Below are 25,280 nucleotides of genomic sequence, written 5' to 3'. Positions count from 1 at the left end.
TGTGATTATAAATAAAATTTTATGAATAAATGTAAATTTATCTCTCAAATTATGATCACCATTAAAACTCTCAAGAATTGGAATCAAATTTGATAGAATAAATTTATGTCAATCAATCAATATATCTCTTTGAATCAAGACTTTAAATACTTTAGTTTCTAGAGTCCTAAATTCTTATAGATGTTAGGAATGATTGAGGTATGATTTAAGAAGTCAGAAAAGGTAATTCACATAATTAAACCAACATTCATCTAATATTACGCATATCACTCAAAATAAAAATATAACATAAATTACCTTAATTAGATCTCTATGCAAATCGAAACGGATAGAGTAGATTTAGGTCTCTACACAAATCAAAATAGAGTTGTTCGATTTATATGTGATCCTAGTAAATCTAATGAAACTGTTTCGATTTATATATGCATGCAACGTATCCTAGTAAATTTAATTAGACCGTTTCGATTTATTCTTCGCAATATATCCTAGTAAATCTATGTCCACCATTTCGATTTACACCCGGTTTCGTACCCATTTTAATTCGAATGAGCCTAATTAGATTTACTATGAGGATCCTATACATAGAGTTCGAATTGGAGTCATTCGAGCCACGTTCCCTAACGCTGCCCCACCAAATCCTCAATCCAAATACTCCAATATTTAAAAAAAATAACGTGATGGGGGATAATCCGGACCGTTTATATCGTTTAGACGGAGTTGCCCATATTGCTGGTGTCATCAATGAAGAGGTTAGTGTATACGTTTTTTTTCAAAAATAGTATTAAATATTTTACGTTAATATTCTTTTGTTTATTTTAATGATTGTCGTTATTACAATTATTAAACTAGATAGAATGGTTAAATTAGTGACTTAATAATCTATAGAGGTTTAATCGAGCAAGTTCTAATTTGGATGATGGTTACAAATAAGTAAAAAATATGAGTAGTGAAGATAATGTGTACTAAAACTTAGTTCGAGTAAGTCTAATAATAGGAATCGATGTCGTGAATTGGACGGTAAGAAAAAATGTTTTATTATTATTAAAATTATTTTTATTAGGCTCAGTTTGATGAATATATAAATTTATTTTGTGTTCGTACTCGTTACATTATCTGGTTGCCTTTGTGGCATTATTTTAATTAAAATATGCATTAGTTGATATTGTTATGTAGATATATTTTAATGTAGTCGTAAGAGACAATTTGTTATGTTGTTTATGCAGCCCCACCGATCTATCGATAGCATGAGACGACAGCAGGGTATGCGACTAGATGAGAGGATCGTTCTGTACTTGCAGATGGTCGGTTTATACCATCTTGCGAGGCTGAACGAGGCTTGATTTAGGTTGGACGAGCCGTTGGTGAGTGCATTCATGGAAAGATGGCGTCCGAAGACGCACATGTTTCATATGCATTCGAAGAGTGTACCATTACACTGTAGGGTGTAGCGTACCAGTTAGGACTCCCATCGATGGACAGTACGTCAGTGGATGCCTGACGGAGTTTGAGCGATACATCCAGGGCAGTCGCCCAGCTTGGGTGTGGTTCCAGGAGCTGCTGGGTGTATTGCCTCCTGGCCTCCTGCGAACTGCATTGACAAGTTTACGATGAGATGCAGTTGGATGCAGGACACATTCGGAGAGATTCCTGATGGCGCCGATGACACCACTGTTAGAAGGTATGCTCGGGCCTATATCATAATGCTTTGGTGAAAATAGGCATGCAACTAATCCACTTGCCCACCCACTCGCACAGGACTCGTCCTTAGCACTGCAACAGTACCCGACATTGTCATCTGGACACCTAGTACCCATTGTGATAACTCGTTGTATGAATCATCCCAATTTCTATAAATCTGTGCCACAGCCTTCTGCTTAGCCAACGCACCCTTCTGTAAGTCGGTCTAAAACCGAAATGTGCCTCTGTCGCATTCAGGAGTACTTTGATACACACGGCAGCATCAGCTCTAACCATTGGCAGTGTGAATGCCGAGATCACATGATAATCAAGACTTCAGTGATCACTCAATATCGACGTGGCTAGACAAGTATGAGGTCCATTATACCGCTGCACCGCCTAAATACCTCTGCGCTAGCGGAGACTGATCCGAATCAACCATGCACACCCGTTGCTAAATTTCTTACACTTCCCATAGTACTTGCGATAATCAGACTCCACCACTTTGTACTAAACCCCACGTCGGATGCTATAGGTCTTCAAACTTAACATGACCTCCTCTTTATTCTGAAACTGCTGACCAACCTAAAACTCCGTTGGTCCTCCAGCATTCTGTGTGTCTCTGGCACCGAATCCAACACCTTCTCGAAGAACCTCCTGCTGTCTCTTGGCATCCAAGTCTAAATTTGAAAAGTGTGGTGGATACTGCTGAGTCCCTGAACTAGATGCTCTACTACCCCCAACTAGATTACTCCCTGCTATGTCATTACCACTATCATCGATAATGATGTCCGGCTCCACATCCTCGTCCTCATCATCATCCTGTAGTACATGGTCTATACCATCCAGTGCTCTACCCTATAGTGAAACCGGTGCCGTATCAGTAATACCTACTACTCCGTCACCACTGCAGTTCAGATCAGTTGCGAAGGACGGGGAGGCAGCGTACATTGCTTCAGGCTCAATCATAGGCACGGATGAGGAGGTACCACTAGGCCTCAAACTAGAACAGGCTGCAATCGCTGGAGCTTGGGGATTCTGATTCGAACCGCCTGAGCAGGATACCACATCTACAAGCTTGGCCAACAGCTCAGGAGTCTTCACCTCGGGAAACTGCCGACGACAATGGAATAGAACTTCCAAATCTTTGTCACTACCTATGACAAACGAATCGTACTTCACGCCATCCCGAAAAACTGAGATCGGAATTCTATAGAATAATTTCTCAACCCATTTCACGCCTTGCAACCCCAATTTTTAGATTATAGAATTCAGGAACTCATTGAAACTCGTTGAAGGTTTCAAAGAAATACTAAGAGGATCCTTATCAGTAAACTTAATTCCAGAATGTGTTATTTTCTTAATCGACCCTTTATAGTGCACTAGTACTAGAAAACTATCCTCACTAGCCATTGTGTTTTACTCTCATACAAAATTAACGTTCATATCATATTTATATAGGTTGGCCTCACAGTAAATCTAATCAGCCCCATTCGAATTATGTAATGATGTAAATCGAAACAAGCTGTTTCAAATTACTTTGGGCTATCCATAGAATAAATCGAAACGGTCTAATTGTAATTAATTTACTAGGATACATTGCATGCATATATAAATCGAAACAACTTCATTAGATTTACTAGGATCGCATATGAATCGAACAACCCTGTTTCGATTTATGTAAAGACCTAAATCTACTCTATCTGTTTCGATCTGCATAGAGATCCGATTAGGGTGATTCGAGTTACGTTTTTCATTTTGGGTGATATACGTAATATTGGATGAATGTTGATTTAATTATGTGAATTACCCTAAAAAATATATATTTTTTAAATAAATTTAAAAAAAAGTTAATGGATAAAAACGTATAAAAAAATTTAGAATAGATAAAATTACACACTAAAAATTTGTAAATATTAAAATACATATCAAAGATTTTTTAATGGACAAAAATGTTATGCTGTTAGTAAAATTTTATTTACAAATTATTAGTTTGTGTTTTTGTTCATCGAAAGCAATGTATAAAGTGTACTTTAATATTTAAGAATCTTGGTTTGTATTTTTATTCATCTCAATTTTTTTTTATGTAAACTTGTGCTCATTTACTCTTAAAAGAAGTTAGTTTTTCGAAGTTTGACAAATTGAAATTCATTTAATTCAAACTTATCAATCTTAATCTTTAAAAAAACAAATCCAAAAACGTTATTTCAAATTCTAAATGAGTTTTATTTAAAATTTATAATTTAAATTTAAAATTTTAATTTCAGAGATAAAATTAATTTTATTCTTAATAGAATTCCAAAGTCCAAAAATTAATTTTATTAAATATTGGACTTTGATCCTATCATATTGATTGCTTGCATCATAAATTTTTTGACCAAATAAAATCTTTAATTTTTAATGTAATTCTTTCTATTATAATTTCTTCTTTTTTTTTACAAAATTTAATAATAATAAATATTAAAATTGATCATAAAAAAATTTAAATTGAATTTTTTAAAACAAATTTTTATTCTCTAAGTTTTTGAAAATTATTTTCTTTAAATAAGTTAGTCCTTTTATTGTTTTAAATGAAACTAATTTATCTTATAGTAATATTTTTGAGAATTTAATTATCTTATAACAAATTTGTTAAAAATTTATTTGTCCATATTAAAAATTTGATTAACAACAATATAAGGACCAACCTATTTGACTTGAGTAATTCTCAAAAACTTTTAAATATTTGTTAGGAATCAAAGTCTCTTTTCTAAATTATTTAGAGAACTAATTTGGGTCTTTAGCCATTTAATAATAGATTAAGCACGATTTTAATACGGTTCTTATGATTTAGGATAAAAATTAAAATTGTTCCTAAGGCTTAATTTTATTTTAAAATTATCCTTGACAATTATAATTTTTTCAAAGATAGATTACCTCTTTGGTATATGAAAACTTTTACAAAAAAGACAATAGATCCTTAACCTTTTGATCCGTAAACATTTAAAGTTTTGAAAATTTGAAAATACATTTAAGTTCTTGACATTTTCAAAACCTAGACATAGAAGACTTAACCTTAGTTTTTCTTCTCAAGTTCAAAAATGATAATGATATATTTTTGTGAGGAAACAAGATTATTATTTATATATATTTTAAAAAATTCATAACTAATACTAATAAATATAAAGATATTTTTGTCTAAAAAATAATTTTAAAACAAAATTGAACGCCGCTACAAATAATTTTAAATACAGGAAAGTTTTAGGAATAATTTTAATTTTCAGCTCAAATTACAAGACTAAAGTCGTAATTAAATTTTTAATAATTGTTCTGAATACGACTATATCGTCTCTTAGGTAGCGTTTGTTTTGAGGTATTGAGACAGAGACGGGAAGACTGAGACTCAGTATTATGTTTGTTGGTTCAGAGACTGGTACTAAAATTTCTGTCTCTGTTCTCAAAATTTTAGTATTTCAGTACCTCCAAAAAGTAAGGACACAGGGGACTAAAATTTTTAGAAATGGATTCTGAAACTTTAATAATATTTTATACCTAAAATACCTTCATTTTAATTAATTAATTCTAATTTTACTTTTTGTACAAATTAAATTAGAATTTCATTCTTGTTTCAATTTATGTCTCTCACTTTGCACCAAACAGAATACTGAAATTTATTTCAATCTCTGTCTCTTAATCTCAGTCTCTCAGTCTCAGTCTTTCTGTCTCTATCTCTCTACCAAACGCTTCCTTAAATTAGTCTGCGATTATGAATGTAATTATGTTTTTTGTAAATATAAATAAAGAGTAAAGTGACAAATAAACTTTTGATGATTTACATTTTGAAATAATCTAAGAAAAATACCAATAAAATTTTTTTAGATAACAAACATAGATAAGCTAATTTAAATTAAAATTTTTTATCCTAATCATATGGACTAATTTAAAGGTAGTGTATTCACATATGCTATTTTTATGAGTACTTTTTTTTAAGAGATTAATTTATTCGAAGTATAAATGCTCATGAATTTATTTGTCATCTTACTCAAATAAAAGAGAAATACTAGAAGGTCATCAAAATTTATTGTTTCTAACCATTATTTAGACATTAATATTTAAAAATATGTGATAAAATATATTGTTAGATTACTAAACTAAAAAAACATAAGTCACAAAAAAAAAACTAAAAAAACATAAACGGCAAAAATAGTACTCGAAAGTTCGCATTGCTAACAAAACGAACCCCAAAAGATGTTAATGAAAAAGATTTAAAAACACAACAAAAGAACTAGATATTAAATATATATTCTAAAAAATAATTTTAGAGATCAAATTTCAATGCAAATTTTTGCAATCATTATCAGAAAAATAAGATTTTTTCATCTTTAAAATTTGGTAATTTTTTCTCAAGTGAAATTTTTTAAAAACATTTTTTATTGTGAATGACCACATTTTTTAGAAAAATAGAGAGAAAAATTAAAAAAAAATTTTTTGTGCACTTTCTAAATATTTATTCAAATATTGTCACAAAAATTTAGATTTAATGATTAAGTTATTTGCTAAATATGAAAATTTTGTTATTACTTATGAAAAATATAATATTTATTGGTCCTTTTTATTATATTTTCAAATCATTTAGGAGTTATTTTGTCAATAACATCTTTTAGCGACTTTTTGTAAGTAACTAAATCTTTCAGATAACAAATTAGTAGTTAACCCAACTAAAAAATTGAGTTTATGATTCGTTGTATTATTTCTCTAATAAAATATAGAGAAAATGATAAATTGATCCCTGATTTTTCAGTGGATATTTAAGTTCTTGAGGATTTGAAAATACATTTAAATTTTTAGCTTTATTAAAATCTGGACATATCAATCTCTGTCTCTGCATCTAATTTGTATCATTTTAAAAACGTGTCCGTACCAAATTAAGACAATGGAGCCACATTTGATTTTTTCGTTAAATTTAACGAATCAAATCATTATTATCAAACCCAACTCAAGTGGAAACCCGATCACCCGGTTATCTAGCCGGGCCGAGCCATTTGTCAGACCGTTCAAGTATTAGACCCGGTAAAAACCGGTTCAATCTGGGCGACTTTTAAGAAAATCGGTGACCCGGCCGATTTTTATAACGCGGACCGGGTCATGTTTAACCTTTTTTTTTTTAATTTGAAAAACGGGGACGTTGCCTTTCACTTTGCAACCCCACCTCCCCCAAAGTGCCATAACGCCTAATACAATACCCACCGCTCTCTTCTCTCTGATCTCGCCACTCTCCCTCAAGTTCATTGAGTCTCACCTCTCTCACGGCTGGTGTCGCCGTCGCCCTCTCTGTCTCCGGTATCTCGAATCTCTCGCGATCGTTTCGGACTCAAGCTCGCCGCGCTCTGTCTCCATCGCAAGATCTGTCGCGCTCTGTCACCATCGCAAGCTCTGTCGCGCTCTGTCACCGTCGCAAGCTCGTCTTCTTGCTTCGGCCGTCAACGCTCCTTGCAGGTGAGATTCAGCTTCCTTCGGCCCTGTTATTTCTTTTTCAATTTCATTGCTCTAAATCATCAGTATATCTTGAATTTGTTGCTGAAATAATGATTTAGCTAATTTTGTTTTGCTGTAAATCATATTTGGAGAATTGGAGTTTAAGTTTTTATTGCTGAAAGTTATCATAGTTGAATTTGTTGTTGAAAATTATCAATGAGCTGAATTTCTTGCTAGAACTAGAATTTGTTGCTGGCTGTAAATTGAATTTGATGCTGAACATATCACTGAGTAAATTTTTTGTTGCTGGAAGTAGAATTTGTTGCTGTCTGTAAGTTGAATTTGATGCTGAACATATCACTGAGTAAAATTTTTTGTTGCTGGAAGTAGAATTTATTGCGGCCTGTAAGTTGAATTTGGTGCTGAACATATCACTGAGTAAATTTTTTTGTGACTGGAAGTAGAATTTGTTGCTGTCTGTAAGTTGAATTTGATGCTGCATAGATCACCGAGTAAATTTTTTTGTTGCTAGAAGTAGAATTTGTTGCTGTAAGTCTTTTGTTTTTTCTTTTGTTAGAATCTCAAAAATGTCTTTATCACAAACGCCATTCGAAATGCCACCATCTCAAGAACAAGTATTGTCAACTCCTCAGGTTACAACTAAAAGAGTTTATAAGAATAGAGGGAAGCCTGATCCTGCTTAGGAGCATTGTAAACAAATTGTTGAAAAATCAAGGAAAATTACTATGATGTGCATATATTGTGAGAAACTTGTTAGGGGAGGTGGGCAGGGGTTAATCGATATAAGTATCACTTAGATTTGATTTATCGATTATGTTATCTTTTGCTTGTTCTTATCCATTTAAATTGAGAAAATATTTTGTACCAATGACTAGTTTATTGACTTTTTTTTACATTATTAGTTATGTCTAAAAATTGATATTTGGTTATTATTATGTTTATGAAGACATGTATTTTAACTTTTGATTTTAATTTTATATTTATAATTTTATATTTTATTTAATTATGACCGAGTTAACCAGGTGAATAAGCGACCCACCGGTTGAATTAGTACCCGATGACCCGGTGGTATGACCGGATTAAATACTGGTTCGGTTCTGATAACTATGACATCAAATGAATAAAAAGATTGATGTCTCCAAATTTTGAGAAAATAAAAAATTTAAATATATTTTCAAATCTTTTTACACTTAAATATATTTATCATTTTCTCTAAAATATAATAAAATTAGTCGTTGAGCCGGATTCCATTAATCCTAGCCGGTGGCCGTAGGTACCCACTGACGATAGAACCTTCTAACGCAGATCGATCTCCTCCTCATTCTTCACTTTGCCATGGCCTTTTGCCCATTGCCTTCGTCTTCTTCTTCTTCCTCTGATTCTTCATCCTCGTCTTCCTCGCCGTTTGAGTCTTTCAACAGCGCAAAGTTCTGGATCCTCCATGGCATTATGGCCGGAGTTGCAGTTGCTGCTGCGGTCGGTGCTCGCGCCTACTGGACTCGGGTCAAGAAATTCCGGAACCAGGTCGTCGGCATCATACCCGCCCGATTTGCTTCTACCCGGTTTCAGGGAAAGCCTCTCGTTGAGATTCTTGGTAAACCTATGATCCAGGTCTAATCCTCTTCTTTCAATTTTTTTTTTCCATTTAAACTATAGATGGTTACTTCTCTTCTATGTTAATGCTGATTTGATTTTTTGTTGACATTTTGTGCGTTTCGTGGAATAGTTTTAGCTCAGGGTTCATATCCAATGCTGGGAAATGAATGAACATGGTATAGAAATAAAATTGTGACAATTTTTGCACACTATTTTCAGATAATAATCTTCAAAGAGCATGACAGTTTTCCCAACTTGAAATAAAATTGTGACTATAGCTTTTGTTTTTCACGTTAATAAAACTGAACAACTTGAAGTAATGGAATAAAGAGAAAGGAAATTGTGCATCCTAGTACACTATGGTCTAGATTTGTTTACAGTTAAAAGTTAAACTGGAAATACTAAAGAACTTCAAATGATAATTTTCTTTATAATTTGTGTACAGTAAGGAAGGATGCTGGTCAATCATTATTGCCACATTGTTATTCTGAACTAACTTGACAAATTAGTGTAACAATAAGAAACAGGAGAAGTGTTGCTTGTTACAATGTACCAAACATGACATGAGAAAATAGAGCATAGTATGCTTGTTTGAAGTTGGATTTTGGAAGTTAAATAAGTGTTGGAGAAATGGGTACATGTGTAGGCAGTGCAAAATTGTACAAGCTGCACTAACATGGGGGGGAACTCTACTCAAGGTGCATTTTGGCTGTTCTTCAGGTTGTGTTATATGCTTAACTATTTGTTTATTTATTTATTGTTATCTCTCTCAATTTTTGCACTTATTACTTCTATTTTTTTTTATTGTCAACTAGAAACTTCAGTACCTTTGATTTCTTTTACTATTTTCTCAGCAAATTTTTCTTAGTTTATTGTTTCTAATGTTCCAATTTTAATGTATACTGCTTATGTATGGCCGGTTTTTTACAGAGGACATGGGAAAGGGCAAAGCTGGCAGCCACGTTGGATCAAGTTGGTACGTCTATGTACATGATCTTCATTTAATCTAGGCTTGAATGTAACTATATTATATAACTACCTATTATAAATTGTTGGAAGTTGTGTTATAAAATAAAGGCCTCTAAGTATATATTATTTGTTTCACCTTAGCTGTAGTCTAAATTCTATTCTCGTATTCAAGCAAGTCTTGTTTGTTAAAATTAGATTAGGTATTTTACCTCGATTTGGTGCCTTAAAGGAATTTACCTCTTAATATTATCGTAATCCATTTTTCTTAAAAGCTAGTGTTATCTTCTACTTCCTATCCTTTGTGTCAACAATTAATCGGCAATGGTTTCCCGGATAATGATGTTACAATCTTTTTTGGTTTTGATACATGAGTGATGTGGTGAATACTAGTATAGTCAGGGAGCTTCCAGCCTTCAACATGTTGTTGACCATTCTGATCTTATTCTCCTTCCATCTGTGTAATTCTATCTCATATTTTATGGGTGCTCATCATCCACAGCTCCTACATTGGAGTTTGATATCTAAACACCAAAAGCATAAGCAAGTTTTAAGAATAGTTGCTTCAAATGACCTTCTCAGGCCTGTCACCCCTTCCTCTTTTTTTTTTTTTTCTTTTTTTTTTTTTTCTTTTTAAATTTAAAATTTTTATTTTTTGGGACTGGGGTTCCTCTTTAGAGGACTCAGAACATGGCAAATGATCACCTTGAGATATTTCAGATTTCAGAATCCATTGCCCCCCTAATTTTGAAGGACTGTGACATTAAGATCCATAAGTGTGTTAAAATGTTTAACCAGCTTTGCACCAAGTATGTATGTCTCTTTTGAGATATCCATGGAATACTTTCACCACAAGAGGACTATACCAGTATCCGTCTTTAACTTTTGCTACTTCAATGCCCAACAAGTGACGGGCATGCAAGGTCTTCTGTCTAAATATGATGCCATAGATGTTGTTTGACCTAAGTTATTCCATCATTGTCTTTGCTAGCATTGTCAACGTCATCAACTTACAGAATCAAATATATGTTGCCTTGTAGAGTTTGATGATAAAACACAGAATGATCAGCTTCACTTAGCATCTACCAAATTGTTGAACCACAATGGAGAATCTACCAATCTACCAAACTAATCTCTAGCAGACTACTCTAGGCCAGAATGAGACTTATTCTGAGCATGTTCTTTTGCAATTGGGCGGCCCTTGACAATAGCACCCTTTGTACAAACCTTCAGATTATAAAATCATTAAACAAACCAACCATCAATCTTCCAAGAGGAAGAGAGACCTTTTCCCTGTATCATTATTTTGGGCTTCGGGTTAACTTGCCATTAATATTTGGGTGATAATTATCAATGTAATGTTATACTGTTTAGTGTTACATTTCTTCTCTATTGTGAAACCTCTTGGGATTTTGATTCTAGAAATTGTCAGTGTTCCCTACATTTAATCTGGTTTACTTTTTTGATGTTTGATTGCTAATCTGATTATAGTTGTGGCAACTGATGATGAAAAGATTGCTGAGTGCTGTCGAAAGTTTGGAGCTGATGTTGTAATGACATCTGAGTCTTGTCGAAATGGTAACAAAAATTAGTTGCATATTGGAACTGTTAAGTTACAATTATTAATAAGATATTGTCTTTATTTGATTCTTTCTTTCTTCTTCTCGGTCTTACAATGATTCATAACTTTTTTTATGCTTGATAGGTACTGAGCGCTGCAGTGAAGCCCTAGAGAAGCTTGGTAAAAACTATGATATTGTTGTCAACATTCAGGGTGATGAACCTCTTATTGAACCTGAAATAATTGATGGCATTGTCAAAGCTTTGCAGGTAAGAATTTACTTTTTGCTTTTATTGTAGCTGATACCATTAAAGATGGAGACATTTTTACGTGGCAACAATGAATGATTATTTTGCTTTAGGCTCTGGTTATATGCATAGTTTTCTTAGCAAAATCGGGAATCAATGATACTGAATGCATCCTTTAATATCAGTAGGTTACAAGATTCACACGCATGACAATATATTAACCAACGAGTTATTATGCTAGCTCCCAACTTTTTCTCTCAAGTGATGTTGTAAAGTGTGATCTCTCACGATACACTCTTTAAGTGGAACCAAGAAAAAACATGAGAAGATGTTATATGGTAGAAGATCACATTTCACAACATCACTCGAGAGAAAAAATTGAGAGGATCTATTCTCCATTACTGGATCTATATTTTTTTCAATCATAGTATCATACCATGATCTGTCATGTTGTCTACACTCTACAGGCAACTCCAGATGCGGTGTTCAGTACTGCAGTCACATCTTTAAAGCCAGAAGATGCACTTGATCCGAATAGAGTGAAATGTGTCGTAGATAATCGTGGTTATGCTATCTATTTTTCACGAGGATTGATCCCATTCAACAAGTAAGTTAGGAACACTTAGAAGGTTGATTTTTCATCATCATCATCATCATCATATATATATATATATATGAAGGCACTCTAAAACTTAATAAATTCATGCACGGTACAGGTCGGGAAAGGTCAATCAACAGTTTCCTTATTTGCTTCATCTGGGGATACAGGTACTGGTGTTCAATTCTTTGGGCATGATAATAATAATTCCTCTTCATTCATGGGTCTATTACCAGTATTTGCTTCATTGGGATGTAATGTTTGTGTTTCTACACATCTTGCAGAGCTATGATACAAAGTTTCTGAAGATATATCCAGATCTTCAGCCTACTCCATTGCAACTGGAGGAAGATTTGGAACAGCTTAAAGTCCTCGAGAACGGCTATAAGATGAAGGTTCCTGAATGTTTTCATACAAGTCATTAATTCATCAATGTCTTACTGGCTTGCATTTATTTAAATTTTATGTGGTTAGCATTGGCCTTAAATAGTCTTAGTGGTATTATGATGGAACTGGATCAGAAAATTAGGGTATGGAAAAGTATTGAGAACTGTGTTTAGTGAAAGAGAGTCTTGCTCAAAATTACTTGAAATCTACATGGGTTGGAGGATATGTTCAATAGCTCATCTCCTCACCTACCTAAACTCCACAGTCTCTTCCTGACTCCTGTCTTTCCCTTATGCTTATCTACAATTGTTAAACTCTCAAGTAAACTCCTATGACTTAGGAGTCTAGTCCCTAGATACTTGCTTGAAAGCTTGGACCTAAATGAACATGAGAGAACTTGTACATATGTGGGATAAACTCGTAAATTTATTGTTCTTGTTAGAATTTGATCTCAAGCACTAGAACACTGCATTATACATGAAGCACTTTAACTTAGTGCTTCCAAAGTTGATGATCTTGATGTCTGGTACTTTTTTATGATTTCATTTGTGTTTCCGTAGTATTTCGTTCATTATGGTAAAACCAAAATCTTGTCGTTATACTTTTATTATGAATGTTTATTATAATTAGATATCTAATTAGTTTGTAATATTATTTTCAAAATAAGTAAACTCTTGCAAGTTTTATTGGTCGAATTTTGTATTTGAGTTTACACATCCATCATGAGTGTAGGATAAATTCAAGAGTTTGACATCCGATCTGGGGCAAACTTCTTAGAAACTTTCTCATGGAGCCCACAGCTGTTTTCTTTTTCTTATTATTTTCTTTTTTTTTTCCTTGGTCTGAACTCTCAACCTAGCATACAGCTGTAGCAAGCTATATTTGCAGTTAATTGAGCTGCTTATTATTGAGCCCAATTGCTCTGTTCTCTCCCCTTACATAAACCTACTTAAGAAAAGGTGTCTATCTTAGTCAAATACTCATACAATATAGTCCAAGGTTCGGATCCCATTTACATACATGAACAGTCCAAGCTTTCAAGAAAGAATGTTCCTGCCATATTATTTGTTAAAATCCGTGATTAACCAATAAAATAATAGAGTAAATAGTAATCAGGAGATGAGAGAAAATTACGTGATGTGACTTACATGAGAGGAATACTAGCATCTATTTATAACAATAGTGGAATCCTAATAGTAATAAGGAAATACTGATAAATATCAATGCTAATTTTCTGCATAAGGTTGGTACGTTGTTTACTTTTCAACTTTAGATGTATTTTGCATAGGTGGGTGTATTAACATTTTAAGATATATAATCATTGATTGACCAATATCATATTTATTTAAGCTTTCGGGAGATGATTGATAAAATTGTATTATCTAGAAAAGCTGCATATATTCCGTAAATACCTTATAGTTTTAGCAGCCAATGATAGCAAACATTGAACTGAATACCTGGTGAGTGCTTGTAGCATAAGATGTTTTGCTGTTATTTTCATGTAATAAATCTTTTAATTCTCAATTTGAATAAAACTGATTGTGAGTCAAAATCCGGTTCTGACTTATTAGACTCAAATGTGATAGTTACAGATCCTCTTGAAGTTTGTAATAGGATTTTGCATTTAAAAAAAGAAAAAAGAAAAAAAAAAGGGGCTGGGGGGGATAAAATTATCCCAAAGTGTTAATCAAACTCACTATTGCCTTTGAACAAGAAGAAAGTGCCTACAGTTTTAAAGACATTTCACGTTTTGAAATGGATGTAAAATGTCTCTAATGACTTCTTCGTTTATCAACTTTGTCATTGTGGATTGTTTTGATTTAAATCTTTCGTTGAGTTAGTCATTCATACCATTATTGTGCATGTTACCTTGAAAAGATGAAAATTAACTTTTGCAATCTATTATTGTAGGTAATAAAAGTTAACCACGAGGCCCATGGTGTTGACATTCCAGAAGATGTTCAAAAGATAGAATCTCTAATGCGTGAGAGGAACTTGTCTTGAACTCTTGGTTATGACTATGAAACCTGCTGAAAACTAACCACTAAAATCATCAAGTTTGGAATTAAATTTTGTTCTTATTCGTTTTCCTAATAGTCATGCTTGTTTCTATCCACACAAACTGTGTTTTGTAATGTATGTTCACTTGCGAAGTTTGTTCTGTTTTAATCCAGTAGTATTTATAACATGGAAAGTTGAGTTATACACAGATTGTGGTGCACAGATACCACTTCAGGAAAAAAAGTTGTACGTGGATTACTTGGTTGATGCATCAATTTTTGTTGTTGGTTTGATTCATTTTATTTCCCCAAAAATGTTGAACTAATTTTTATATAGAAACTGGTTGTCTGTGCATAGCTCTCCTGGTAAGGAGTATATTTATCTCGCGTTTCAAATTAGACTCAAATTTTAATTGATAATTAGGATCCCAAATTATGATTAGTGACTCGTGACTGTTCTTTATATTGTTCTCCATTGATGGCGTGGTGATTTGACATGTTAAATTGACATATTCTGCCCAATGTAGCTAAACACTAGTCATATCAGAAGGGCAAATGGTGATGATCAACATTGTTTTTGGATTCGGATATCTCAATTATGTCTTGTTCTTCCTCACCATCTGTCCAAACAAAAGACTACACCATCTTCCTAATTTCTGTCACATCAAAAACAAAAATTAAAATTAAAATAGTTACCAAAAGAAGAATCCTAACCCTCCTTCAGCTTTGTTATTGCTTATCTTCAACTTTTTCAGTGTACTCCTTTTTCTTTGCAGCTAAAGTCCACCAGAATTTTGCTGTTTGAATTGCCAAAAACCTTTTGGAAACATCACCAGATTTATTGCATAAGCTGGGATTTCCAAATGTTATTCCTGACTACTCAAGATTATCCTTATGCTTGTGTGTATTGATGAAGAATGAGAAATATTTAATACAACTCTTTCTCTTTAGCCTTTGCAAAGTTTATGTAGTCATCTGCGAAAAGGAGGTGTGAGATAACTTGAGCTGAGGGGGCAATGTGAAACCCTGTTATCCTTTCATCACTTAGCGCTTCCTCCACCGGAATAATTAGAACCTCCGACCCTACAATGAAACAATACGGTCACAACTTCTTTGCAAAATGATAACCTTGTATAGATTCCCAACTGTTCTGAAAGCCAAAGGCCATTATGATAAGACTCTTTTATTCTCTTTTCCCTTTTTGTGTTAAACTGTGAAAGGCTTCCTGTACTATGATGTATTGTGTTGGATTTGTCTACCTCTTTCAAAGGCACTTTGAATAAGAGATATGATTTTATCTTGAATACCTTTTAGCCAATTCACTAAAATCTTTGATAACCTTGGCTCTTTGTCCACACAATTTTTCTTCTCTTTTTCATTGTTGCGCAATTTCTCTTTTTAGCTCTTGTATTCTCCTCTGCCACAGTGCTACTCCTCTGTGAAGTCCTAGCTTTGTAGCTTATTTAGCTCCTCCTTAAGCCTTACATTTCCTTGTCTGTATATGGAAAGGTACTTTTTAATTTATTATAAAAATCATCCTTTTTACCGAATGATCGAAATTTAATATGTCTAGATGCATTGATCCCATACATTGATAGCTCATGTATGCTTAATTAGTTACCAATTTTTTTCGTATCAATTAGTTTGTCATATCTGCGTTTATTTCACGTATTAAGAACTAATTAATCTCTACCAATTAAATTAAAAAAGAGTTTTGATAATTGAATATAGTGCAATAGTAAAATGTAAAACACGAATTAATAATCTATTGGCTCTATTCGTAACCAATTATGTTACGTGAATAAAAGAATCAGTTACTAATAAGCTATTATATACATAAATACTAATTTGACATCTTATAAAAAATTATTATACTATTATGAATAAATTAAATTATTTTATATGATAAATTTAATGTTGATTTGATGATTGATTTTTAACGTATTTGGAACACTTTTTATTTGTAATATATTGGAGTTGCAAAATTTAACCAATAATTTGTAAGAGAGTAAAAGAAAAAAGAAAGAATAGACAAATATACATATAAAAAATTACACAAAAAGCATAATTATTACGTACGAATTATTTAATGAGTCAAATAATAACATAAAATCTAAGCTTTGTTGGTCACATCTTATTCCGTCAGTGAACCTCTATTAATAAAAGTCCTCAAATAATAACATTAGTTTGACAAAAATTACTAAATATAAACGTATGCTCTTAGAAGAACTTCAGAAATTGAATTTCTGACATAATTTCTTATAAATTTATTTTAAAAAATAAGATTTTTTTTATCTTTAAATTTGATATTTTACGCTGAGTAGATTTAGTCTCTTTTGTACTTTTATTTCTACTGGTTGAATGATTGAAACTAAAAACAAAAGTTTAAATATCAACTTTTGCACTAATTCTCTATATGCCACTTTTAAATAATTCTTTAAATATTTAAAAAATTAGAATAAATACTTAAGTCTTTTGCTACTTGTAATAATATTATTATTTTCATATTTTTAAAATTATTTTTGTCATTTTAATTTTTATGGTCAGTTTTTACTTTTTATTAAACGACAGGTCAAAGACTAATTTGTCACGGATCTGAGCTCTATTTGCATAAAACGGGATTCGAACCCCCAACACTTATTTAAGTAGACGAATAAATTGACCACTCGATCAACCTAAGTTAGTTTACTCTTTAATTATTTTACTCATCTACTTTCCTTCGGTAACTTGCCAATATTATTGAAGTTGATTGAAGGTAACTTATAAGGAATGGCTTGAAGGGAAAAAAAATTAATTTACATTTATTTATTAGGTAAAAAATTATTTATGAAAATATTTTATTATCAAATGTTGGGATTTTTTATTAATAAATAAAATAAACATAAAATTATGAATTTAGATAAAAAAAAAAGTTACATTTTGCACTTTTTATTACTTATTTCGTTGGTAGTGAAAACGAGATAATTATAAACTTTTCGTTTGCACTGCTGACGAAATAAGCATAAATTTTTTTTGCACATATTTCTTTGTGCATGACTTAAGATTGTAATTTTTTTTTAAAACATATCAACATGAAGGAGATATATTCGTAATTATTTTGTTTACAATATCAAAAAGATAAGATTGTATTTTCTTGTATGGTTTGATCGATTTAAAAAGTAAAATATCGATATAATTTACTACAATTTGAATCATATTAATTTAATTTTTATTATAGAATTTAATTTCATTAAAAAAATTGCAATTTGTATTGATTAAGAATAGGGTAATAAATGTTAGGTCAACTATTTATTAAATGAAATAATTCAATATTAATTTTATATACAATACTTAGTTAATATATCATCGTTCAGACGTTTTACAATAGGGCGAAAAATAAATTTAGTCCAACTGTCCAAATACAAAATAATATTTAACAATTATTTCATGGTTATTTTATTATTATTATTATTATTATTATTATTATTATAACATAAGAAATTATTATCTTTCTTGCTTATATAACCTATTTGTGAAATGGAACTCGGGTACACATTGTTCAAAGATGAAAGTCATCTTTTCAATTTCATTCATTTTCCTTGTTCTCTCAGCCGGTATTGGTATGTTTTGCCTAGCTAGAAGTTTAATCTTTTCTGCTCGTGATTTTGTTGCCATAAAAAATATCTGTGTTGAAGTAGTACTGAGAATTAATATATTTTTCTTTTTGTGGGTTACAGAAAATGGAGGGTTATTAAAAGTTGGGGAATTAAAATGGTGTTATGAGCAACTGTCCTTCTGCCCAGGCACTAACAAGTGCGACAGCGATTGCAAGAACAAACTTGGAAGGCTAGCAACCGGGACATGCAATTTTATTCTACTTTGTGTGTGTAGTTACCGATGTTGAAGTTGCAGTAGTCCTTTGCCTGCAATGTTTATGTTCTCTCTTGAATAGTTTTAAATAATGGGCAGCGGCAAATTCAAGATATACAGATGCATTTGTTAACTTTGCTTTCTTATTTGTTGGTGTTATTGATTAGAATTGAAGGTTACCCCTATGCTGTCAAATTCATAGTAGTTTAACTTGGTTGGGCAACTCATTTTTAGGTTCGAAGTAACCCATTTTAAGTTATCTTATTTTACTTTTAGTTTCGAATACTGTTTTGTACATATAATAAACTATTGGCCAACATCAAATACTTGAATGAAATTTTGATACAGGACAGATTAATTTTAGTGCAGGATACTGTGAAAAGAAAAAAAATTTAGTAGTTTTGTCCGATTGTGATGTCAATACAAGAGATTAAGTATAAACTAAAACTATACTTCTAATCAATGAATAATATAAATGTGTACGAATTCTAATAAGATGGACACAGCGTGATTTGTGCATACGCATCCGGAGATGTACACACATGATTTGTGTGTATCATCCTAGGATGCGTCATCCCTAACACGTGATTCATTTAAAACTGCATATAGAATCGTAATTTGGATCCCAAAAAAAATCCCCAAACACCAGATTTTTAAAATATTTATGTAACATAGAACAACTTTAAAAAATATCATTACTGTATGTCAAATTAAGAACTTTGATAGGGAGCGTTTAAAAGAGAGATAGAGATAGAAAAATTGAGATTGAGAGACAGAGACTGAAATAAGTCTCAATATTGTGTTTGGTGTGAAGTGGGAGACAGATATTGAAATAAAAATGAAACTCTAATTTAATTTGCAAAAAGAATAAAGTTAGAATTAATTAATTGAAATAGGGGTATTTTAAGTGTAAATTGTTATTAAAATTTCAGTTTCCGTTCCCAAAAATTTTAGTCCCTTGTGTCCCTATTTTTTGGAAGTACTAAAATACTAAAATTTTAAAAACAGAGACTAGACCAACAAACATGATATTGAGTTTTAGTCTCCCCGTCTCTTATCTTTTATTCTAAAGCATCTCTCAAGGGCATTTGTTTGCTATTTAGCCATAGCACATAGATATTTCTCCCTAAGGTATATGTAAAACTTGGTGGCAACCAAATCTTAATACAAAGGAAAAATATATGGAACCAACTCCTAATCAGCCAAGAATGGAACTTAATTAATTATAATTATATTAATAATTAATTTTAAATTTTTTAAATTTAAAATTTTAAAAATTTAAAATTAATTAAATAAATATAATTAAAACCTATAAAAACCTTTCTCTTCCTTTTCATATTAACCTACCCACCTCCAACAACCATACACAGACTCTCTCTCTCTCTCCGCAGAAACCAAACCGGAATGGATCATTCTCTTCATTGAAGAAAGAAAAGGTTCAAACTTCTATGATGACAGAATCTGCTTCTCAAAAATCCGATGCGGGAACACCTTCAATTGCTTTCCCTGCAACTAAAATGAAAGGTGAATTGGGATTAATTGTTTATCCTTTTTTCCCTCTAGGTATTCGATTAATATTTAATAGTTAATCTGACATACTATTGACCATGCTGTCTGACTTTGGTCTTTCTCTACAAAATACACATACAGCAGGAATTCTGGCTTCCCCCGTTGAACTCAAACAGGGTTCAGAGTAGGCATTTAAATGGGCTGGTAGCCTCCAAGCACCCACACAAATTTCAGAGTCCAAACCTTGTGTTTTACAAAATATCACTTCAGCAGTTCCCTCTTGGCCTGTATCACAATCGCCAGCTGCAATGATGCCTGGTAGTTACACAGAAACCAAAAATGTTGCTTCCGAAAAAATTACAGAAATATAAAAAAAAACATTTATTTAATAAAAAAAAAACATCTTAATGTTTAACAAAAGAAATATTCAGTTATATTTTGGCAAAAATAATTAGATATTTATAAAATTTAAAAAAAAATTATGAAATTCTTAAAGAAATAGAGACATTCACATTTACAATATTAAAAAATTCAAAAAATATATAAAAGAACATTCATTCAGTATGAAAAAGAAACATTCCAATACTTAACAGAAAAAACATCTATGTATATTAACTCATTTTTATTAAGATGAGTTTCGAGGTCAGCCCATTAAAAAATTGGCAGGAGTTGCTGACCCCCTCTTGGTTCCCTAGCAGAATTATAATACAAAACAACCTAACGTTGCAGAATGAGGGTTTTGTCTCATAATAGCTCCACCCACAAATTATGGCAAGGTTTCCGAAAGCACAGTTGTAAACCCAAGAGGTTGTTACAACTATAAGACTTTCAGATAGAGATCCTCAATTGAGACACTTGCAATCAAAATAAGAGTAACGATCAATTTGGAACCATTCGGTGCACACCATAATTAACTCATGGCCTAGTTCTTATGTTTATGCATAAATGGATATTCCCATGAAGACATCTTCACGTGAAGATAACATTGCGAATCATTAGATAGTTTGACATGTTTAATAGTTCGTAATGTCATTTTCATGTGAAGATGTCTTAATGGAAATATCTACATTATGCATATTAAAGCAAATTAGGAATAATCTTATAAAAACTGTACATTGTTTCTTGAATGTTTATCGATTAGTGGCAAAATCAACAAATATTTTGAAATTCATTCGCAAAATCAACTAACACACAGGATAAAGGATAGAGACTCACAAAAAATCACCAACAATGAATACGCAGCAAGCGGCGATGGTGACCAGATGAGAGGTGCAAGGTCATGGAGGGGAGAATACGAGCTCTTGTAGATGGGATTTAGGAAGAGACAACAATGCAAGGGTTTCAAGGGCTGTGTCAAAATAACGGGGTTCAACAATAATGAAGGTCTGCTGTTTGGTGCCTGAACTTGAAATGCTACTTCATGAGTAAAATGAACAAAGTTCATGCATTGGCAGAAGAAGAGGGAAGAGCACTTTGAAAGAGTGAAGTGTGGTCAAAATTTCAGAAAGAAATATCTTTTAGTTTTTCTCTCCTCAGATTTCATAGTTCAAATTTAATTTGCAAATAATTTTATATTTAGTTGCTTTTGAAAGAAATAAAAATTTTGTTACAATCTTGAGCCAAGGATGTTCAATATTTCTTCATCCAGCTCTATCTTATCAGTTTTCATATTCTCTAAAATTCCATCAACTTTCTTACCACATCTAACGGATACCATGATCAATGATAGATACATGTCCCTGTTCATTGGAATCACATTCTTAAAGGAATTGACAAAACCTTCTATTTCTTCAGCATCTCTGTTGCTAGAAGCCCAACTCAATATGCTGGAAATGATATTAGGTTTTGGTCTCCAACCTTTGTTCTCGGCTCGTACAGCCACAGCTTCCTTCATGCACTGAAACGCCTTCTCCATGTTCTTGTTCGCTACATAACCAGACGCGATGATCGCCCAGCTGTTAGGAGTAGGAGTTTTCCCTTTCTCAACCATGCTTCGGAGAATTGTTTCCGCCTTTTCAATCAATCCATTCTGAGAATACGCAATCAGGAGAATGTTTGGCACTCTGAAATCATAGCAGTTGCCCGACGATTCCCACTCGCGAAGCAACTCTTCAGCTTGACCAAGCTCCTTGAGTTTCACCAGAGAACCCAGCATGGTTATATATTCCCTGTTGAGCTGCTTCTTGCAGTTGGATTTCTGGAGTTCCCAAAGTCTCATCATAGCTTTCTTGTTCCGCAGAGTTGCATAATGTGAAATCAGATGGTTGTAGGCAAGAGTATCGCATTTATCTGCCTTATCCTCACATTTCTTTAGGTAGGCCAGAGCTTTCTCTTCGAGACCCGCCTTTATGTAGATGTTAGCAACCATAGAATACGTCACCCAATCTGTGCCGATACAGCTGTTATTTTCCATTTCCTCCAGTAGTCTCTCCACATTAGCGAGGTCAGATCTTGCACCATAAGAGTTTATGCAGACCTTGTAGCTGAAAATGTCTGGAGACACACCGTCCTCTTTCATTTGTGTCAGAACACTAGGGACTTTGTCGTGTTGATCTGTTCGCATGTAGAGGCACATTATATTATTGTAATTGAGAGAAGAAGCGAAACCCATCTCCTTCATCTTCTGCATCTGGGAGAGTGACTTATCAACTAAGCCTTCCCTGACATAACAACTTAGCAGGGCACCATGAAGCTTCTCAGTTTTCTCTTGATCACTCAGATTATGGAAATAGCTCTCTGCATAGTCCAGTCCACGGACTCTACCAATAAGTTCTAGCTGAATGGCTTGGTCACCTGCTGATATTGGGCATAGTGCTTTGCTACTCATCCATTCAGAAACCTGAGCATGATGTAAACTTTCAGATTTTTGGTTTGGTAACTAAAACTGGTTCTACTAGCACACCAAAATTGTTTACATCATTGACAATATGTGCATGGGTGAAGCTAGGAATTTACCAAGAAAAAACATGGATGAGAACTGCAGAAACAAAATGATAAGTTGATAACTATCATATAGAAACATACTCTATTAAACAACCAAAACAATATAAATTACAAACACGTATCTATGGTCGGTATATAAGCTATACATCATATCAAATATATATACACATATAATCTGTACATGCAAGATTAAAAGTGTATCAGCATTTATGTTTTAAATTTAGTAGTAAATTACTTGTACCACAAAACATGACAACATTTACAATTTAGCTCAGGCAGAAAATAATATTGTAAAAACAAAGAAAGAAAAGTTAAGAGGGGATTGTGGATGTCAATGACTCCCCAGTCAAGTGGCAAAGCCAAACCTAAGAAAGAGGCATCCACGAGGCCCAAGAGCCCATGTTCAAGCCCGGGGGCCTTGCCTACCAGTCCCTTAGTATCAAGCTATGTTAAGTGGCTGGAGGAATTAGTCTAGCTACACAGATAAAGGTAAATAACTTCTACCCTTGATTGTATACACCGGTTATTGTACAGGTTGAAGTTAAATGTTCTAAAGTAGTTCTTTTTTCTTCTTTAACAAATGCACTACAAAAGCGTTGAAACTTCAAATTTTTGGATTTTCAATAAAATCGTTCTATAGTAAACACATTAGCAAAAGAAATGGTTAACAAAACGGATTTATTATTGATATGCAGACAGAGTGTTAAATATTCTGACAGTTAAGTCAATCTATACTAGTTAGTTGAGGCATGAACACTTTACATGATACTTATACTGGTGTTGATGAAATCTCAATCAATGATTTTCAAGGAAGAAGGGAGAAAATGCGTTACCTCAAGTGCTTGATTGAAGCGCTTGTGAGAGCGGAGATCTTTTACAATGTTGTGGAGCTCAGGGGCCTTGACGGCGTGGCCTTCAAGGAGCCAGTGGTCGAGGATGGGGACGACGCTGACGGAAGGGTCTCCGAGAGGACTGATGCGAGAGTACAGGTTCTTTCGGTTGGTCGTCTTCACTTGATTCTTGCTCGAGAACCATATCCTCGAACGTTGAAGAAAGGTGCACGTGGAGTTGCGAGACTTGTGAAGGATTGCAGAGAACATTGTCGACGGCGTTCACCAAATGCACACCAAGTGTTTGCTAAAATATTTGTTAGTTGAGCGCAAGAGGAACCAAGGGCATTGGAGTTTCACACTTTCAGACTGCCCAAATGAACTCATAAATCCAAGACCTAAGCCCAAAAATAAATAAATAAAAGAGAAAATTGAATATATTAGAATAAAATTTGATACGGCCCGGTATATTTGCTAATAGTTTGTAATTTGTAAAATTCACATCAAAATTTTGGATCTATTTGTATTTTTAGTGTTTTTCCTTCATGATTTTATTTAATTAGCTAAGAATTTTTGTTGGATAAGCAATGATTTCATTTTTAAATGAACATTACTTTGAGTTAGTTGAATTCATTGATTACAAGAGAATTTGGGAGAAATTGACAAAGAACAAAGAAAAAAAAGAGGTTAGGAGTCATCAAACACAATAAATACATAAAAATAAAACAAACAGAGAGTTCTCGGACTAAATAGAAAGCTCCTTGAAAATAACCCACAATGGCCGTGCAACGTGGTATGCCTTATCTCCTATGTTGCACGGCTATTTTGGGTATTTTCAGAGAGCCTTCTATTTAGTTTAGAGATCTCTCTATTTGTTCTATTTCCATGTGCTTTTTGTGTTCGATGACTCCTAGCCTCTTTTTCCTCTTTGTTCCTTACTAAATTTCTCCTAAATTCTCCTATAATCAATGAATTCAACTAACTCAAAGTAATACTTATTTAAGCATGAAATCATTGCTTATCCAACAAGAATTCTTAACTAATTAAATGAAATCATGAGGGAAAAATACTAAAGATGCGAATGCATCAAGACCGTGTGGTTAGGTTCTCACCCGCTACAAACTTTTCTTTTCAAGACAGACGAAGTAGCTTATGAAGTTTTCTTCTGTGCATCTAGTTGTACATATAGTTATAGTTTTTTCCTCACCTTTATTCTTCTATTTTTATAAGAGAGATAGGAGTCGTGATTGTAATAATGTGTATATATAGTTACTTATATAAAAAATCATATATATATATATATAAGGTGCTGAGATTTGTATGTATGTATGTTTGTAAAAAGAAAAAATATTTTCTGTTTTTCAAAAAAAAAACAGCAATACGATTTCGAGTTAAAGGCTCCTATTTTATTATTAAGTGTATGAAAGTCATTGTAATATCTTTGCTATTAGAGTGACACAGTCAAAAACGTGACATTTTAGTAGAAAAGGTATTACATATACAATACTGGTGATTCATTAGAAAAATTCAAGTTGTTGATAAAATTAGAAAATATTTCAATTGTAGATGCATTTTCAGCATGCAATGTAATATGATGACATTTATTTGACTATAGTAAAATGGCGAGAATCGAATCAGTCA

The 25,280-nt window shown here is 32.8% G+C and overlaps 2 protein-coding genes and 1 long non-coding RNA gene across 5 annotated transcripts; 2 read left to right on the top strand and 1 right to left on the bottom strand.

Annotated features, from left to right (window-relative positions):
• Nucleotides 1-6,843: 6,843 nt before the first annotated feature.
• On the top strand, nucleotides 6,844-14,806 carry LOC107630242 (3-deoxy-manno-octulosonate cytidylyltransferase, mitochondrial). 3 transcript variants are annotated; one of them, XM_016333333.3, is made up of 9 exons: nucleotides 6,844-7,152; nucleotides 8,458-8,763; nucleotides 9,679-9,724; nucleotides 11,206-11,292; nucleotides 11,420-11,544; nucleotides 11,991-12,130; nucleotides 12,240-12,291; nucleotides 12,406-12,516; nucleotides 14,420-14,806. In XM_016333333.3, exons 2-9 carry the CDS (start codon nucleotides 8,488-8,490, stop codon nucleotides 14,510-14,512), a joined length of 930 nt encoding a protein of 309 aa, XP_016188819.1. In that variant the 5' UTR covers nucleotides 6,844-7,152; nucleotides 8,458-8,487; the 3' UTR covers nucleotides 14,513-14,806. The 3 variants fall into 3 exon arrangements, with proteins under 3 accessions (XP_016188819.1, XP_020974294.1, XP_016188820.1); XM_021118635.2 differs by having other exon boundaries at nucleotides 6,851-7,152; nucleotides 8,426-8,763; XM_016333334.3 differs by lacking the exon at nucleotides 6,844-7,152 and having other exon boundaries at nucleotides 8,395-8,746.
• A 3,186-nt stretch (nucleotides 14,807-17,992) lies between these two features.
• LOC107634362 (uncharacterized) lies at nucleotides 17,993-18,720 on the top strand. Its single transcript, XR_001618865.3, has 2 exons — nucleotides 17,993-18,107; nucleotides 18,225-18,720. It is a non-coding gene; the product is annotated as an uncharacterized LOC107634362 (long non-coding RNA).
• A 953-nt stretch (nucleotides 18,721-19,673) lies between these two features.
• LOC107630243 (pentatricopeptide repeat-containing protein At4g21705, mitochondrial) lies at nucleotides 19,674-24,026 on the bottom strand. The gene is made up of 4 exons (XM_088507266.1): nucleotides 23,643-24,026; nucleotides 21,565-22,705; nucleotides 19,957-20,181; nucleotides 19,674-19,869 (listed from the first exon to the last, which is right to left on the bottom strand). Exons 1-4 carry the CDS (start codon nucleotides 23,907-23,909, stop codon nucleotides 19,826-19,828), a joined length of 1,677 nt encoding a protein of 558 aa, XP_088363392.1. The 5' UTR covers nucleotides 23,910-24,026; the 3' UTR covers nucleotides 19,674-19,825.
• Between the last annotated feature and the right edge of the window lie 1,254 nt (nucleotides 24,027-25,280).

The sequence above is a fragment of the Arachis ipaensis genome, chromosome B3 (assembly GCF_059453495.1).
Source record: "Arachis ipaensis isolate K30076 ecotype BB chromosome B3, ASM5945349v1, whole genome shotgun sequence".
Classification (NCBI taxonomy): domain Eukaryota; kingdom Viridiplantae; phylum Streptophyta; class Magnoliopsida; order Fabales; family Fabaceae; genus Arachis; species Arachis ipaensis.
This window is presented reverse-complemented; position numbering and strand designations above follow the sequence as displayed.

Excerpts from the sequence above, each read along its gene's own strand:
- LOC107630242 (XM_016333333.3), top strand. The coding sequence starts at position 8,488 with ATGGCCTTTTGCCCATTGCCTTCGTCTTCTTCTTCTTCCTCTGATTCT. Across the intron at positions 8,764-9,678 it reads TTGGTAAACCTATGATCCAG|AGGACATGGGAAAGGGCAAA; the intron begins GTCTAATCCTCT and ends GGTTTTTTACAG. Across the intron at positions 11,293-11,419 it reads ATCTGAGTCTTGTCGAAATG|GTACTGAGCGCTGCAGTGAA; the intron begins GTAACAAAAATT and ends TATGCTTGATAG.
- LOC107630243 (XM_088507266.1), bottom strand. The coding sequence starts at position 23,909 with ATGTTCTCTGCAATCCTTCACAAGTCTCGCAACTCCACGTGCACCTTT. Across the intron at positions 20,182-21,564 it reads CATGGTATCCGTTAGATGTG|GCATCATTGCAGCTGGCGAT; the intron begins GTAAGAAAGTTG and ends TGTAACTACCAG. Across the intron at positions 19,870-19,956 it reads GTCAGACAGCATGGTCAATA|TTGCAGGGAAAGCAATTGAA; the intron begins GTATGTCAGATT and ends CTTTCATTTTAG.